We start from the raw sequence: 18,912 nt of genomic DNA, 5'->3' as shown, positions 1-18,912 counted from the left end.
CACCAGTGGGAATGAAGCGCTACTGGATGTTTCTAGGTTATCAAGAAATTATTTCAAAAAAGTAGAATTGGAAACAAAGCAGATAGTGCTTAAAACACTCCACAGAAACTTTCTTCATGTGACTGTGGCCTGAACATGTACCTAAAAGAGTTCATTCATTTTTTAATACTATTTTGAAAAATGAAACCAAAATGATTACTATATGCGCACCAATGCTCTAGCCATAGTGTGCTGTGATGAAATGAAAGTTTCATCCTACGCTAAATAAGGGAAACGTTAAAAAAAATATTACTATAGATGTACAAGATGTTTTAAAAATAGCTAGAGTTAAGTTAATATTAAACTTCAAAAATGAAAACTGGAGCCCAGCAGTCTGCAAGATGCAGAAGCTTGGTTCTAAATTGGAGCTACGAAGAATAATGAGTATTTTTATTTGTAGATTCCAGAACCTGGCAATCAGACATAGGAATGGGTTTAATTACTGGCAAGTATCAGAGTATGCAAACTTTACAGTCAAATACAATACCCTGCTGAACCATCAAGGGCATTTTGTTCTATGAGAAATTCAAAAATTATGCCGTTTAAAGCATTAACAAATTCTACCCAGTCATAGAATCATAGAAAGTTACGGCACAGAAGGAGGCCATTTGGCCCACCTTGTCCGTGCCGGTGGAAAAGAGCTATCCAGCTTAATCCCACTTTCCAGCACTTGGTCCGTAGCCTTGTAGGTTACGGCACTTCAAGTGCACATCCATGTACGTTTTAAATGAGTTGAGGGTGTCTGCCTTTACCACCCTTCCAGGTAGTGAGTTCCAGACCCCCACCACCCTCTGGGTGAAAAAATTCTCCTCTGCTCCCCTCTACTCCTTCTACCAATTACTTTAAATCTATGTCCCCTGGTCACTGACCCCTCTGCTAAGGGAAATAGGTCCTCCCTATCCACTCTATCTAGGCCCCTCATAATTTTGTACCCCTCAATTAAATCTCCCCTCAGCCTCCTGTGTTCCAAAGAAAACAACCCCAGCCTATCCAATCTTTTCTCATAGTTAAAATTCTCCAGCCCTGGCAACATCCTCGTAAACCTCCTCTATACCCTGTCTAGTGCAATTGCATCATTCCTGTAATGTGGTGACTAGAACTGTACGCAGTACTCAAGCTGTGGCCTAACATAACCTCCCTGCTCTTGTATTTTATGCCTCGGCTAATAAAGGAAAGTATCCCTTATGCCTTCTTAACCACCTTATTTACCTGTCCTGCTACCTTCAGAGATCTGTGAACATATACTCCAAGGTCCCTCTGTTCCTCGACACCTCTCAGTATCCTCCTATTTATTGAATATTCCCTTGCCTTGTTTGCCTTCCCCAAATGCTTAGCTCACACTTCTCCAGATTGAATTCCATTTGCCACTTTTCTGCCCACCTGACCAATCCATTGATATCTTCCTGCAATCTACAGCTTCCCTCCTCACTATCAACCACACAGCCAATGTTTGTATCATCTGCAAATTTTTTGATCATGCCCCCTACATTCAAGTCCAAATCATTAATGTATACCACAGAAAGCAAGGGACCTAGTACTGAGCCCTGCAGAACCCCACTAGAAACCGCCTTCCAGTCACAAAAACACCAGTCGACCATTACCCTTTGCTTCCTGCCACTGAACACATTTTGGATCCAACTTGCCACTTTCCCTTGGATCCCATGGGCGTTTACTTTTTTGATCACTCTGCCATGAGGGACTTTTTCAAATGCCTTGTTAAAATCCATGTCAACTACATCAAACGCGTTCCTCATCGACCCTCCTTGTTACCTCCTCAAAAAATTCAATCAAGTTAGTCAGACACGACCTTCCCTTAACAAATCCATACTGACTGTCCTTGATTAACCCGTGCCTTTCTAAATGACGATTTATGCTGTCCCTCAGAATTGATTCCAATAATTTGCCCACCACCAAGGTTAGACTGACTGGCCTATAATTACTCGGTCTATCCTTTTCTCCCTTTTTAAACGGTACAACGTTAGCAGTCCTCCAATCCTCCGGCACCACGCCTGTAGCCAGGGAGGATTGGAAAATGATGGTCAGAGCCTCCACTATTTCCTCTCTTGCTTCTCTTAACAGCCTGGGATACATTTAATCCGGGCCTGGCGATTTATCTACTTTCAAAGATGCTAAACCCTTTAATACTTCCTCTCTCACTATGTTTATCCCATCCAAAATTTCTCACTCCTCTTCCTCACCTACAATCTCTGCATTGTCCCCCTCTTTGTGAAGGCAGACGCAAAGTATTCATAAAGAACCGTACCCACCTCTTCCACCTCCACACATAGGTTACCTTTTTGATTTCCAATAGGCCCTACTCTTTCCTTGGTTATTCTCTTGCTCTTTATGTATTTATAAAACATCTTTGGGTTTTCCTTGATTTTACTAGCCAGTATTCTTTCATGCCCTCTCTTTGCTTTCCTAATTTCCTTTTTAATTTTACCCCTGCACTTTCTATACTCCTCTAGGCTTTCTGCAGTATTGAACTCTCAGTGTTTGACATAAGCTTCCCTTTTTTGCCGTATCTTATCCTGTATGCACTTTGTCATCCAGGGGGCTCTTGATTTGGCAGTCCCACCCTTTTTCTTTGTGGGAACATGTTTGTTCTGAACCCTCACTATCTCTCCCTTGAATGTCTCCCACTGCTCTAACACTGATTTACCTTCAAGTAGCTGTTTCCAGTCCACTTTTGCTAAATCACTTCTCAGCTTAGTAAAATTGGCCTTTTCCCAATTGAGAACTTTTTACTCCTGTTCTATTTTTGTCCTATTCCATTGATATGCTAAATCTGTTTGAATTATGATCATTACCACCAAAATGCTCTCCCACTGATACTCCTTCCACCTGCCCAGCTTCATTCCCTAAAACTAAGTCCAGAACTGTAACCCCCTCCCACCCATTCTTTTTGGGCTTGCTACATACTGGCCAACAAAGTTTAACTGAATGCAATTTAAGAATTCTGCACCCTCTATACCTTTTACACTGTTTGTATCCCAGTTAATATTAGGGTAATCAAAATCCCGTACTATTACTGCCCTATTGTTATTGCACTTCTTAGAAATTTGCCTACATATTGGCTCCTCTATCTCCCTCTGACTGTTTCGGGGTCAATAATACACTCCCAGCAGTGTGATTGCCTCTTTTTTTGTTCTTCAGCTCAACGCATATGGCATTATGTTCATTAGTATAGACCATTGGGTCTTTGAACTTGATTGATTGGCAATTTTTTGTTTGGAGTCCTGTTGGCCGAGTATGTTTTCTGCAGACTTTTTTCAACATCTTTAGTTCAATCAATTCAGTTTCTGAAATTGGCACTCCACAGGCGCTCTGCGGCCCAACATAGGAATACCATCACCCACATACAAACATTGTATTGTCAAAGGCTTACAAAAGATTGTTTCATCCAAAAGCCTTATCTCATAGTGAACTGTGTAAGAAATACATTGCAAAAAAAGGTATTTTAACCCATTGTGAACTGACTAAATTATTATTTTCCAAGGATTTATACTTTCAGTAACATGCTGTGTCCTTCTTGCTTCTGCGTAACATTTTACTTGCAAATCTAACTATTAGTTTTAGCTTGAATGCAACAATATGACTGTTTGGTACTTACCACTTTTTGGAATAGAGTGGAGACCATGATAAGCATTCCATGTGGTCTCTGGTGTGTTACACTGTAATTAAGGGGTAATTGTTGGTCCCTTGGCTTGCTGTCCCATTCACCGTATATGTAAAGGGTACAAGTTTTGGAATGGAGAAGATAGAAACCAATGCTTGTACACTTGAATGCATGCATGGAGCACTCGTTACCAAGCTCGGACTTTGATAGTAGAGCAGGATGTTGGAAATTTTAACTTTACAAAATATAACGTTTGCATGGTGGGTCGCAGGCTTCAGTTATTGTGAAATAAAAGCAGAGGATGTTGGAAATACACAGCAGAGCAGGCAGCATTTGTAAAGAGAAAAGTCAGTTTTTGACATTTCAGGTATGTATTTAATGAGTGTGGAAGGCCCGTAGTACTTTAGTGCCATTGGCATGGATAAGTTATGAGAACTTGGTCATAAATTAAATCCAGTGAATCAGCACCATCAGTATATAATATATTTAATCTAGGACATCAAGAATCAAGAGAAAAAAACAAAAAAATTACTCTTTAAAGTTTTTAGAAATCACTTTAGGAGCAGACTGATGTCAATCATTCATGAGGATAATGTGGAACAAGGATCTGTGCATCACAATGCTGTCAATTGTTCTGGGAAACCATGAGTTGATACTTTAAATGCAAAACCATTTTTATCTTTGCTCCTCTGAAACGTGTATAGAAACTATGAAAATAACAGAACGTTCATGTTGTGTGCACTTTTTAAAACATGCTACTGGATTTCCCGTAGTTTATGCATTGTGAAGACTCACTGGGTTCAGTCTCCGAATGATAGTTGATCACCTGTGGGGAGTCAGCAAGCAGCCAAGTAGCCATGTGGGTGGGCAGGTAGAGAAGCAGTATAGCGGCAAATGGCTGCAAGATCAGCAGGGGTCCAGCAGAGGTGGATCTCAGTCTGGAGAAGGCGGAGATCTTTGAGTGACATAAATAGGCCTGGGAGTGGTAAAGGAGAGCCAAGGAGGCACTCTAGGTAAATACCAGACCCAGAAATGGGTCTATATTAGGATTCAACTATCCTAATATAGACTGGGATAACAATGTAATGTATTATATTAATATATAATATAGACTGGGATAACAATAATAATATCAGGGGCACAGAGGGGGAGGAATTTTTGAAATGTGTTCAGGATAACTTTCTTAATCAGTATGTTTCTGGCCCAACGAGGAAGGAGGCATTGCTGGACTTTGTTCTAGGGAATGAGGTGGGCCAAGTGACGTGTCAGGGGGAGCATTTAGGGAGCAGCGATCATAGTATCATAAGGTTTAGAATAGCTATGGAAAAGGACATGGACCACTCTAAAGTAAAAATACTCAATTGGAGGAGGGCCAGTTTCAGTGGGATGAGAACAGATCTGGCCCGGGTAAATTGGAATCAAAGATTGGCAGGCAAAACTGTAATTGAACAGTGGGTGGCCTTTAAGGAGGAGATGGTTCCGGTACAGTCTAGGCACATTACCCTGAGGCAGAAAGGTAGGGCAACTAAAGCTAGAACTCCCTGGATGACAAAAGAGATAGAGAGTAAGATGAAGCAGAAAAAGGGTCGTATGACAGATGTCAGGTTGATAACACAAGTGAGAACCAGGCAGAATCTAGAAAGTTCAGAGGGGAAATGAAAAAGGAAGTAAGAGGGGCAAAGAGAGAGTATGAGAATAGACTGGCGGCTAAAAGGGAATCCAAAAGTCTTCTACAGGCATGTAAACATTAAACGGGTAGTAAGAGGAGAGGTGGGGCCGATTAGGGACCAAAAAGGAGATTTACTCATGGAGGCAGAGGGAATGGCTGAGGTACTAAAATGAGTACTTTGCATCTTCTTCCTTACCAAGGAAGAAGATGCTGCCACAGTCTCAGTAAAGGAAGATATAGTTGAGATATTGGATGGGCTAAAAATTGATAAAGAAAAGGTACTTGAAAGGCTAGCTGTACTTAAAGTAGATAATTCACCCGGTCCGGATGGGACGCATCCTAGGTCGCTGAGGGAAGTAGGGGTGAAAATTGCGGAGGTACTGGTCATAATCTTTCAAACGTCCATAGATACAGGGGTAGTGCCAGAGGACTGGAGAATTGCAAATGTTACATCCTTGTTCAAAAAGGGGTGTAAGGATAAACCCAGCAACTACAGGCCAGTCAGCTTAACCTCAGTGGTGGGGAAACTTTTAGAAACGATAATCCGGGACAGAATGACCAGTCACTTGGACGAGCATGGATTGATTAGGGAAAGCCAGCACGGATTTGTTAAAGGCAAATCATGTTTAACTAACCTGATAGAGTTTTTTGATGAGGTAACAGAGAGGGTAGATGAGGGCAATGCAGTTGATGTGGTGTATATGGACTTTCAAAAGGCGTTTGATAAAGTACCGCATGGTAGACTTATCATTAAGATTGCGGCCCATGGAATAAAGGGGGCAGTAGCAACATGGATACAGAATTGGCGAAGGGTCAGGAAACAGAGGGTAGTGGTGAACAGTTGTTTTTCAGGCTGGAGGGAGGTGTACAGTGGTGTTCCCCAGGGGTCGGTGCTAGGACCACTGCTTTTCTTGATATATATTAATGACTTGGACTTGGGTGTACAAGGCACAATTTCAAAATTTGCAGATGACACAAAACTTGGAAGGGTAGTAAACAGTGAGGAGGATAGTGATAGACTTCAAGAGGACATCGACAAGCTGGTGGCATGGGCGGACACGTGGCAGATGAAATTTAATGCAGAAAAATGCGAAGTTATACATTTCGGTAGGAAGAATGAGGAGAGGCAATATAAACTAGAGGGCACAACTCTAAAAGGGGTGCAGGAACAGAGCGACCTGGGGGTATATGTGCACAATTTGTTGAAGGTGGCAGGGCAAGTTGAGAAAGTGGTTAAACGTACGGGATCCTGGGCTTTATAAATAGAGGCATAGAGTACAAAAGGATGGAAGTAATGATGAACCTTTATAAAACATTTGTTCGACCACAACTGGAGTACTGTGTCCAGTTCTGGGCACTGCACTTCAGGAAAGATGTGAAGGCCTTAGAAAGGGTGCAGAAGAGATTTACTAGAATGATTCCAGGGATGGGGGACTTCAGTTACATGGATAGACTGGAGAAGCTGGGGTTGTTCTCCTTGGAACAGAGAAGGTTGCAAGGAGATTTGATATTTAAAATCATGAAGGGTCTAGACAGAGTAGATAGAGAGAAACTGTTCCCATTGAGGGAAGGGTCAAGGACCAGAGGACATAGATTTAAGGCGATTGGCAAAAGAACCAAAGGTGACATGAAGAAAAACTTTTTTACACATCAAGTGGTTAGGATCTGGAATACACTGCCCGAGGGGGTGGCGGAGGCAGATTCAATCATGGCCTTCAAAAGGGAACTGGATAAGTACTTGAACGGAAAAAAAATGCAGGGCTACGGGGAAAGGGCAGGGGAGTGAGACTAGCTAAATTGCTGTTGCACAGAGCCGGCGTGGAGTCGATGGGCAGAATGGCCTCCTTCCATGCTGTAACCTTTCTATGATTCTATGAACATTTCTCTTATTTGTACAGCCAGCTGCCTGAATGCAGCTCCAATCTCTCTTTATGTGGCTGTACCTCTACTGTTATGCTTCATTCTGTGGGCGCTGATGTTACTGCAGCATCTTGGCAGCCCATCATTGAAATAACTCAGCTCAGCAGGTGAACATAAAGCACCCTGGTCATTTTCCTATAAAAAACTGAAAATAGCACAAGTTTTTACTGCCATATTACTATCAAGACCTTAATAATATACAGGTTCAATTCTTAATAAATCCATCTAAATATTTTACATACTCTTTCTAAAGGTGGAAAACTGGCTCAACTGAGGTAGCAATTTCTTTCTTGGTTCCCCCTCCCTCTGCCTCTGCCTCTTCCCCCCCACCGGACCCCCACTGCTGTCTTAACATCCGTTACCGCTGGTTTTGCCATTAAGTAGGAAATAGGAAATGTATGAAAAAAGGACAGGTAAGATTGGCTAGTCCATTGAGCCTGTCCAATCCTGGCATGGTGCATCATTACTCCCATCTCTACCCACCCCCCACCCCTGCCAAATTGGCAATAGCACCATTATGAGCACCTGCAGAGTGCTTGACGCCAACACTGAGTGCCTAAAATGGAAAATATCCATTTTCTCTCACCTTGATGAGCACGAATACAAACAAAAAAAAACACATATTTATTTGTTTATCCATGAATTGGTTATTGCTTTAAATGTGCCTTTGATAAATTATTTGCCCCAGTTTATCCAAACTGGTATCCACAGATTCAAATGCTGACCCAACATTGAGATATTGATTTTAGTTTACAGAAATTAAAAGGTGATAACATCTTGATCTTCAAATAGATACTTTTGCTTATTCCTCAATGTCAGATTACCAATTCCTCTAACAGAATATGACCATGGAGTACTAGTTGGTCCAAGTCCATTGCAAGTATTCTAGAGTTAGAAATCAATTTGCTCAAATTTAACCAAAGATTAGCGTAATGCAAATGGTGGAAAAATTCTTATATTAAATAGAAATTGATACTGTTGAAAAAGATTTCTTGTTTTTTTTATATTTGATTTTGTCAGGTTTCTTTATTTGCTTCAGTGTCTAATGTATAACATTTTGTTTTTTATTATCATCAAAGAAGTTCTGTTGTTTCTTGTTAGCTAGCTAACAGCATAAGTAGACAGCAACCTACTTTTGTAATCCATAAAATGAGGAAAAGATGCACAGGGCCTGAAATTCCTTTGGAGGGGAAGAGCACAATCTGGGTTGATTGCCTCATGGGACTTATGCCTACTGTGAAAACCCCAAGAAAAAAAATGCAGAGGAAATCAATTCCAGATGAATAGATTTCATTTCTACAACTTTTTTATTCCCTGAGGGGAGAAGAAAAAAAATTGGGGATCCCTTCTTTGGGTTTATTTGGGCCTCGGCTGACTCATCTCTGAGTAGCAGGGTACTGTTCCGAGTTCCGCCACTTCACTGGGGCAGGAGCCTCTATTGTGCCTATACAGGCGTGGGTGGCCCACCCTCACCATGTAAATGACCCCACCCTTATAATTTGGGATGAGGTCAAGTCCTTTGCAGCAGGCAGCTGGGAGTCCTGCTCCAGTGTATCGCCAGCAGCGGAGCAGGGACCCTGCAATATCGAGGCCAAGCTATTTAACGCAACCCTGAACACAAATCTGAATCCAGACGGGATAATTTCAGATTTTTAAAGAATCTAAAATTGACTAGGTTTTAATGTGTCATTTTTTAAAAATACAAATGATAATTCTGTTTTTTCAAAATCGTGTTAGTTTATTTAGATGTATAATGTTCTGCCAAATATTCTTAATCATGTGCTTCTATGTTCTGGATAAATCCAATTTATAGAATTGCAATCACAGTGACTTAGTAATTAATATTCCTGCTTCCTGCAGTACTTACATTGAGAATCTGATACAGGTTTTCAGTGACGAGATGTCCTAAATGGGTGTGTTTTCGAAGATTTGCTTACAAAATGTGACCTTGTAGTGGGTCAGTCGGAATAGCATTTCTGTTAATTTGCCACACTTGTGATAGATATTAATCCTGGAACAGTTGAAACAAATTGTAATATTTCAGGCTAAATTTCTCCAGAACACAAGATGGTTGGGAATATTTGAGACAAAATTGTATCGGAATAAATTAATCAAATGCATTATTTTTTTAAAAAGGGCTCATTGTGGGTAAAGTATTAGCATGGATTGGTTAATGGACAGAAAACAGAGAGTAGAAATAAACGGGCCATTTTCGGGTTGGCAGTTGGTAACTAGTGGGGTGCAGCAAAGATCAGTGCTTGGACCTCAGCTGTTTACAAAATGTATCAATGATTTAGATGAGGGGACCGAGTGTAATATATCCAAGTTTTCTGATGATACAAAGCTAGGTGGGAAAGTAAGCTGTGAGGAGGACGCAAAGAGACTGCAAAGGGATATAGAGAGGTTAAGTGAGTGGGCGAGAAGGTGGCAGATGGATTATAATGTAGGGAAATGTGAAATTATCCACTTTGGTAGGAAGAATTAGGAAGGCAAGCAATTAGGAAGGCAAATGGTATTTTAGTCTTTATTTCAAGGGGGTTGGAGTATAAGAGTAAGGAGGTCTTGCTGCAATTATATAGGGCTCTGGTGAGACCAAATCTGGAGTACTGTGTCCAGTTTTAGTCTCCTTACCTAAGAAAGGATATACTTGCCTTAGAGGGGGTGCAACAAAGGTTCACTAGATTGATTCCTGAGGTTGTCCTATAAGGAGAGATTGAGTACAATGGGCCTATATTCTCTGGAGATTAGAAGAATGAGAGGTGATCTAATTGAAACATATAAAATTCTTAGAGGACTTCACAGGGTAGATGCTGAGAGGCTGCTTCCTCTGGCTGGAGAGTCTAGAACTAGGGCTTATAGTCTCAGGATAAGGGGTCGGCCATTTAGTACCGAGATGAGGAAAAATGTCTTCACTCAGAGGATTGAGTGTCTTTGGAATTCTCAACCGCAGAGGGCTGTGGATGCTCAGTCGTTGAGTATATTCAAGATTGAGATCGATGGGACTCCAGGGGAATCAAGGACTATGGGGATCAGGCGGGAAAGTGGAGTTGTGGTAGAAAATTAGCCATGATCTTATTGAATGGCGGAGCAGGCTCGAGGGGCCATATGGCCTACTCCTGCTCCTGTTTCCTATGTTCTTACGTAATGGCTCTCCTTTTACCAGGAATTGAATCAGCAGGGAAGCTAGAGCTACGAGGCTGATGTTATTTAAACAGATTGTTATGTATTAATCCAAAATCCTATGTATTAATCTTTAGCCTAGGTTTAAATGCATTGTAAACTTCAAATCTTATTACTGATTACTATTAGCGTTATCATGTACTAGTATATTTTTCAGAGCTATTGACATTTGGAATGATGTGCTTAGAATCAATGGACAGTTTAAAAGATTCAACAAGTGGAAAAATACCTTTACACACAAGTGACAATTAGGTTAACATGCATCATTTTGTTGCAGTAAAAGGCCATCAATCTGTAAAAATCACTGTTTTATTTCTTCTGTATGCACTTTTACTAGCCTTGTGAAGCATGAAGATGAGTGCTTTAAGCCTGATGAATGCCCCTGTCTGTGGAAGGGAAAGGAGTATTTTCCTGGTGACCTAGTAAAATCGCCCTGTTACACCTGGTGAGTGAGCCGTCTTCTCGTGTCAAATCGTGCAATCTCTTTTCTTTAAGTTAAGGAGGTTCTTTTTTTTAATCCCTCTTTTTCACTACTAATTTTCTTCCTTTCCTGAAGGCATCGATTCTTTAATAGCGCATGGCTACATAGACGTCCTGCACTCTCAGATATCTTTCCCAAAAGTCAATTCTTCAAGTTATAGCTTAAACGGTGTCAGGCTACCTCAACCATTGAGTGCATCATAGCTGATCCTGACCTCATCCAGTGTCACAGGTGCACACTTCCAGCAGCAGTCATTGGATAGTGATCACAAAGGGGAATCATGCCCGGTTTTCCTTTCTTTAAAGAAGGTCACTCAGGCCACCACCCTGGCTGAAATTAGCTAATTTAGCATAGACTAGGCATCAAACCCAGGATCCTCCATGTCTTTAGAGCTCTGCTACTTACTGTTTTAATCAGCTGAATTATCAGAGGAATCTGGGGATTTTTAGCAAAGTGACATGCTATAAGCAAAAAATAGTCAGAGCAGGAAATTTGTATGATTTTAGGGTGGGTATAGAAATACTGGTATTGCAAAGTAAAGATGTTAGTATTGCAATGGCTGGCACTATATTGAATTTGGCAGAAGCCTCCCAAGAGCTTCAGTTCAAGTGGACTTAGTAATTCCGGTAAAAAGCAAAATCTGCAAATGCTGGATATCTCAAAACAAAAACAGAAAATGCTGACAACACACTGCAGAATTTGATGATGGATTACATGCAAAATGTTAACTTGTCTATTTGTTCCACAGACTCTGACTGACCTGCTATGTGTTTCTCGAAGTTTCTGTTTTTGTTTTGTAATTCTGATGTCCTCTTACAGAAAAAGGGACAGATTACTCTGTGTAGTTTATTAGCTATGGAATTTATTTGTTCATTTTTTAAAAAATTGCTCTGTTGAATCTCTAAAACTATCATCTTTTACCTTGTACAAGAAGATGATACCAGGTTTCCCTTCCTTCTAGCAATGCAAAGTTCTTCGATCTCATCTGTATCTTCTCCATGGTCCATGTTCTTTTAAGGAATCTTACAACACCAGGTTATAGTCCAACAATTTTATTTCAAAATCACAAACTTTCGGAGATTATCCCCTTCGTCAGGTGAATCTCCGAAAGCTTGTGATTTTAAAATAAAATTGTTGGACTATAACCTGGTGTTGTAAGATTCCTTACATTTGTCCACCCCAGTCCATCACCGGCATCTCCACATCATGTTCTTTTAGTGTTAGTTTATTGTTTTCTCATTCCTCATCTTAATCTATTGTCTTTTTTGTTGTTCTCAGATCTCATCTTGGTTTTTCTATTTCTTCAGCATTCTTATTCCCTTTTGTATTTCCTGCTTGATTTATGTTTCTTTACACACCTTTTTATTTCTTTATTTTACTCTTGCACTTGCACAAATGTTATGCTTCTTGATTACATTTTGTGTTGTAACTACTTACCTTAGTTTTGCATTGCAAATAAGAATACATTTTAAATGCAATAAGATCCAACAAACTGTCTCTTTAAACAAGAACCTGTTGTGTATCTGTAACGTACAACTTCACAATGCATGATGGATATTGTAAGAAAGGGTAAAGCATTTGCCAAACTTGGATATTAATCAGTTTCATCGGTTTGCAAGTTTCCAATTTTGGGGAGAAGATGGGAAGTAGGAAACAGAACAGGGGAGATTTCAGCAATCTACTGGGCTTGGAATATCATCAGCCAAGTAATTTACTCTATTGAAGCACAAAGAAAACTTTAACAGTAACAAATCAGACACAATATTTATTGATAGGAACACTGTTCAGAATCTTACAATTAACAGCAAATCTTATTGAGATGTGCAATAAAAACTAAAAATGCTGGAAATAGTTTCATGCTTCTGGTATTCTCATTTCCACTAGATCAGTTTTTAGTTCCGATTTCCAGCAGTTAAAGTTTAAACAAGACTTTTTTGGGTGCACCTTGCCTATTCCGATTCTCTCCTATGTGCAAGGAGTCCATCCCTTATATTAAAAAATCTTGAAAAAAAAGTTGTTTAAAGGCTGAGAACTGTTCACTGGAGGGTAAATAGAATGGAAAATGTAACAAAAGCACACAGAGAATAGAAAAACAGCTACTGACCAGCCAAGTAATGGGTGATGCCAGCTGTGAAACACCAAACTTTGTTTACAAAAGCTTCAGGCACTCTCACCTCAAAATACAAAAGATGCATGAAAAGCTTTGAACAATATTGGACTATAAATCGCAAATTGGCTGCTGAAAAATATCCAAAGTGAAAGAAGGACAATACAACTAATATCTTTGCATCAAATGGAATGCAGTAAGTAAGGCAGATTCCGGATGAGATGGGATGCTGTATAAAAGTTGTTGGTTTAATAATTTTTTATCAACATATCACATGAACATTCAGTTGTTGGCTCCCAGTTAACTGAAATCTTCCCTTTCCCCATATATACTTTTGCTAAAAGACTCTGGTACCTTCGAGTTCTGTACAAACTCTGAAAAATCTATTTTAATCTCTAATCGTTCCAATGAAACATCAGACATTTCACGGACTCACAGTTTCTAAGTGGTCAAAAATAGCTTCATTCAGAAAAACAAATGTCTCATTACTCAATGAATTACTTACATTTGTAGCAGTTGCAAATGTGACCAGTACAAATGATAAAATATTTATTTCTAACATATAACATATGTAAAATTTGTATACATGTAGACTTATCCTTGTTAAAGCCTGAACTGGAGCCACAAATGTCTGACAGCAGCAAGAAATAGTTATTCTTTACAAAAGTATTAATTACAGATATTTTAGACATTATCTACATTTCAACTTGATTTCAGAAATGTAAGTTACTGTTAAAAGTGTACCTCAGTGAGCAAGATTTCTGATGCAAGGCTTGTATTATCTGCAGAAAGTGGAGACCTACATAACAGTGTCACTGCTGTACGAACTATAGATTTAGCACTTGGCAGTCTCATGCACATTGTGAACAGTTGCTCTAATACATTAGATGTAATGTAAGTTAAAGTACGCTCTATTCTAGATAGAAAAAAACTTTAGTTTAGATAGTAAAAAGCTGAATGTAATTGTGAATCAAATATTTACAAAACTTTATCCTTATTGGTAACATACCTTTTAGTGTTTGCCATCAGGGGACATTCCAGTGCACATTCCAACCCTGTCCTTCGATGTGTTCAGCATATGGGGACCGCCATTACAAGACTTTTGATGGAGTTCTTTATGATTTTATTAGCGCTTGCAAGGTTTACCTGGTTAAGGTAAAGGTTCATTTTAGTAAAGATTCATTTCTTTATAAAATATATTAACTGTATGATCTTTAAGAATCAAATTTTCCTATAAGACAGGAACAGATATAAAACTGAGCAGAAAGTCTGGAATTATTTTTATCTGACATGTAATTGTGAACATGTTCTTGAATAACACAGTTTCATGGTCATAAATGAGCTGTCCACTTGCATCATTTTGGATGGTAATTTCTGTTTTGAGGATGGCAGGACTGTTAACATTCTGGGGTCAACATGTTAACTGGCTATTGCTTTCATAATATCTTTATCCACACCCCCCCCACCCCCGCCAAGAAAATAACCTACTCCAAGGCCGTTTTTGAGGCAGCTAGTAATTTTCACTCCCTCTCTTCTGGTGGGGAATTATTTCACCTCTGGCTGTTGATCCATCTTTCCTCCTGGCTGAGATTAGGAATTCATGCTGTGGAAAATTTAAGGAGCAAATCTCCAGTCTACTGCTGCACTGACAGGCCAGGCCATGCAAATACAATTCCGAAATTAACTCATTCATAAAACAAGGGTTTTTTGGTTAAGAATATGCATTTTAGCTACTTCTAGATGCAATTTCAAATGGAGAACTAGTTTCTTTTACTCTTCCACCATAAAAGTAAACTGCATTATTTCTCAAGATCACCTTATAAGCATAGGCTTAGAATTTGCTTCATGGCTGACTGTTTGAGAAGTTGCTTGGAAATACACTTCCACCCTGGTTATAATGCAGATGCCAGTTTGACTTTAGTACCAGCTTCAGAGTAGCGCAGATTAGTAGTGGATGTTATATAGCTCGTGGGGAATGCTGAGCTCTGTGGGCAAGTACTTAACAGCATTTGCAGATATCCACTCATTTGTCAAAATAACTGTGACTTTTCTCAAAAAAATGAGACACTGATTGGACAGTCAGCTCTTTCCTAACTTTAAAAAGCTTTTTGCTATTATGCACAGAATCATAGAATCATAGAGTCTCAGTAAAGGAAGATATAGTTGAGATACTGGATGGGTTTAAAATTGATAAAGAAGAGGTACTAGAAAGGCTAGCTATACTTAAAGTAGATAAGTCACCCGGTCCGGATGGGATGCAGCCTAGTTACTGAGGGAAGTAAGGGTGGAAATTGCGGAGGCACTGGCCATAATCTTACAAACATCCGTAGATACGGGGGTGGTGCCAGGGGACTGGAGAATTGCAAATGTTATACCCTTGTTCAAAAATGGGTGTAAGGATAAACCCAGCTACTACTGGCCAGTCAGTTTAACCTCAGTGGTGGGGAAACTTTTAGAAATGATAATCCGGGACAGAATGAACAGTCACTTAGATGAGTATGGATTGATTAGGGAAAGCCAGCATGGATTTGTTAAAGGCAAATCGTGTTTAACTAACCTGATAGGGTTTTTTGATGAGGTAACAGAGAGGGTAGATGAGGGCAATGCAGTTGATGTGGTGTATATGGACTTTCAAATGGCGTCTGATAAAGTGCCGCATTCCGCTTATCATCAGGATTGTAGCCCATAGAATAAAGGGGGCAGTAGCAACATGGATACAGAATTGGCTAAGGGACAGGAAACAGAGGGTAGTGGTGAACGGTTGTTTTTCAGACTGGACGGAGGTGTACAGTGGTGTTCCCCAGGGGTCAGTGCTGGGACCACTGCTTTTCTTGATATGTATTAATGACTTGGACTTGGGTGTACAAGGCACAATTTCAAAATTTGCAGTGACACAAAACTTGGAAGAGTAATAAACAGTGAGGAGGATAGTGATAGACTTCAAGAGGATATAGACAGGCTGGTGGCATGGGCAGACACGTGGCAGATGACATTTAATGCAGAAAAATGTGAAGTGACATATTTTGGTAGGAAGAACGAGGAGGGGCATTATAAATTAGAGGGCACAACTCTAAAAGGGATACAGGAACAGAGAGATCTGGTGGTATATGTGCACAAATTGTTGATGGTGGCAGGGCAGGTTGAGAAAGCGGTTAAAAAAGCATACAGGATCCTGAGCTTTACAAATGGAGGCATAGAGTACGAAAGTATGGAAGTAATGATGAGCCTTTATAAAACATTGGTTCGGCCACAACTGGAGTATTGTCTCCAATTTTAAGCACCGCACTTTCGGAAAGATGTGAATGCTTTAGAGGGGGTGCAGAAGAGATTTACTAGAATGATTCCAGGGATGAGGGACTTTAGTTATGTGGATAGACTGGAGAAGCTGGGGTTGTTCTTCTTGGATCAGAAACGGTTGTGAGGAAATTTGGTAGAGGTATTCAAAATCATGAAGGGTCTAGACAGAGCAGATAGAGAGAAACTGTTCCTGTTGGCAGAAGGGTCAAGAACTAGAGGATATAGATTTAAGGTGATTGGCAAAAGAAGCAAAGGTGATATGAGGAAAATTTTTTTTTACACAGTGAGTGGTTAGGATCTGGAATGCACTGCCCGAGGGGGTGGTGGAGGCAGATTCAATCATGGCCTTCAAAAGGGAACTGGATAAGTATTTGAAAGGAAAAAATTTGCAGGGCTACAGGGGTAGGGTGGGGGAATGCGACTAACTGGATTGCTCTTGCATAGAGCCGGCGCGGACTCAATGGGCCGAATGGCCTCCTTTCATGCTCTAACCTTTCTATGATTCTATGTACAGTTTGAAGTTTAGCCTCACCTAAGCAGTTAAGATGATAAAATCTTTCCAAAAAGAATTCATTAGTAACAAGTTCTAATTTAATTCATTCCTATGTTGAAGCAAATTATTTTTCTGCTCAAAATATTAACATTTGATTGAATTAAATGAAACCAATATGGTCAACAACAATTAAATATGGACAAAAATGAGGTTCAACACACTTTCGATCCAGAATCTTTGTTATGTTCCTTCAAGGGAATGGTGTATCTATGGATTAGGACAGTAATTGACGAAAACTTGCCCAATTGGTTCCACTACGACCACTGATCAATTTTTGTGCTTTAATAGTTTATTTTGTAAAATTTCTCTTCATTTACATGTGGAGCCTTGTAATCATCCATTTAAGGATGTCTATAAAGTTGCACAATAGGGTCAGAGTAGCTGAGGCAGAGAGAGTTGGCATTCTCCATCAGCACACTCCACATAACAAAGATGGTCTAATTAATACTAATTGCAATGGATTTTTCCTGTTTTTTCTAAGTTTCCACTTAGTACATGGACTCTTCTGATTAATATTTTGCAATTGTAATTTTTAAAAATTGCAAAGCAAAAATTAAGTGTCTGACAGATACAGAGATCCAGAGGCCTTGGTCAGACCCCAGCTGAGGTATTGCATTCCTTTCTGGGCACTGCACCTCAGGACGCAGATTTACCTAAATGACAGCGGGGCTTAAAAAGTTAAATTTTGAGGACAGGTTGCAGAAACTTGGACTATATTCCCTTGAGTTTAGAAGGTTGAGGGGTGATCTAATTGAGGTGGTTAAAATGATAAAACAATTTGTTAAGACTAGATACAGAGAAGCTATTTCCTCTGTTGGAAGAATCGTGAACAAGGGAGCAGAATCTTAAAATTAGATCTACGCCTTTCAGGAGTGAAATCAGGAAGCACTTTTTCACACAAAGGATAGTGGAAATGTGGAATTCTCTCACCCAAAAGGCTATAGATGCTGGGTCAATTGAAATTTTCAAGACTGAAATTAGGTAAGGGTATCAAGATACAGATTAGCCGTGATCTAATTGAATGGCTTAATAGGCCTGAGGGACTGAATGGCCTACTCCTATTCCTATGTTCCATATTACATATGTATTACATTCCATTGCTTAGCAAGACATGGGACTGTGGCAGGAAGGGATGAAAATGATGGAATAAGGAAAGGACCTGGATGAGGGAGAAAGGCAGTTGGTATGAATGGCCTTTTCTGGTTCTCTTACTAATCTGTGACACAGCACATAGGCATACCAGAGCACTGGGCCACCGTTAGTTGGTGACTCTTTAAAGTACCTCATTCCTTTTGCTAAGTCTGAAACCAATAAAACAAGAACTGCTGTGCTTGATGTGTAAACTATTTCACAGTAGTTGGTACACATCTCTACATACATGTATTAACAAACTTTTCTTCTGGCAGAGTCTTGGGAATTTAAGTCTGACTATCATTGCTGAAAATATTGACTGCTATGGGAGTGGCACCATTTGTAGAAAGGCTCTGTCTATCTCCGTTGGTCGTACTTTCTTGCTGTTTGATGATGACAGTGGGAATGTGGTAAGTACAACAGCAGAGAAACAAGATGAAGTGGTTTATGTCCACTGCATTTAATGTCTTGCCAAAGATCTGCCTACCTAAAATAGTTTTTAAAATCTTCTTTATGGGCCATAGACCACTTCACAGTCACTAGAATTACCTTTTAATTAATATAATTGTTTAAGATTTTAAAATTGTGTCAAAATGTTTTATGGAATGAAATGTACATAATAGTAAATAAAAACAATTAGCTCACCAGTGGCACCGACTGCTTATTGCCTATCTGACCATTTATCCAGTGGTGGCCAATCATTTCCAGTTTAAACTATGTATTTTCTTCTGTTTCTTTCATCAAATAACTGTAACTAATCTTCTCAGAGTCCCTCCAGTATCATGAACACACAGCAGATTGTACACATATGGAAAGCGGGTATTTTTACTGTGATACATTTCCCTGCTGAAGAAATTACTATATTATGGGACCGAAGGACGACGATACACGTTCAGGTTGGCCCTAAATGGCAGGT

General features: G+C 39.8%; 1 protein-coding gene across 1 annotated transcript in view; it reads left to right on the top strand.

The window, feature by feature from the left end:
* The window catches only part of otog (otogelin), a 256,145-nt gene that overhangs the window by 116,373 nt on the left and 120,860 nt on the right, over positions 1-18,912 (top strand). The window contains exons 21-24 of the mRNA XM_067993585.1: positions 10,765-10,872; positions 14,032-14,170; positions 18,272-18,406; positions 18,764-18,910. Coding sequence (XP_067849686.1) covers positions 10,765-10,872; positions 14,032-14,170; positions 18,272-18,406; positions 18,764-18,910 — 529 coding nt within the window. The remainder of the gene's footprint in view (positions 1-10,764; positions 10,873-14,031; positions 14,171-18,271; positions 18,407-18,763; positions 18,911-18,912) is intronic.

The sequence above is a fragment of the Heptranchias perlo genome, chromosome 12 (genome assembly GCF_035084215.1).
Source record: "Heptranchias perlo isolate sHepPer1 chromosome 12, sHepPer1.hap1, whole genome shotgun sequence".
Classification (NCBI taxonomy): domain Eukaryota; kingdom Metazoa; phylum Chordata; class Chondrichthyes; order Hexanchiformes; family Hexanchidae; genus Heptranchias; species Heptranchias perlo.
This window is presented reverse-complemented; position numbering and strand designations above follow the sequence as displayed.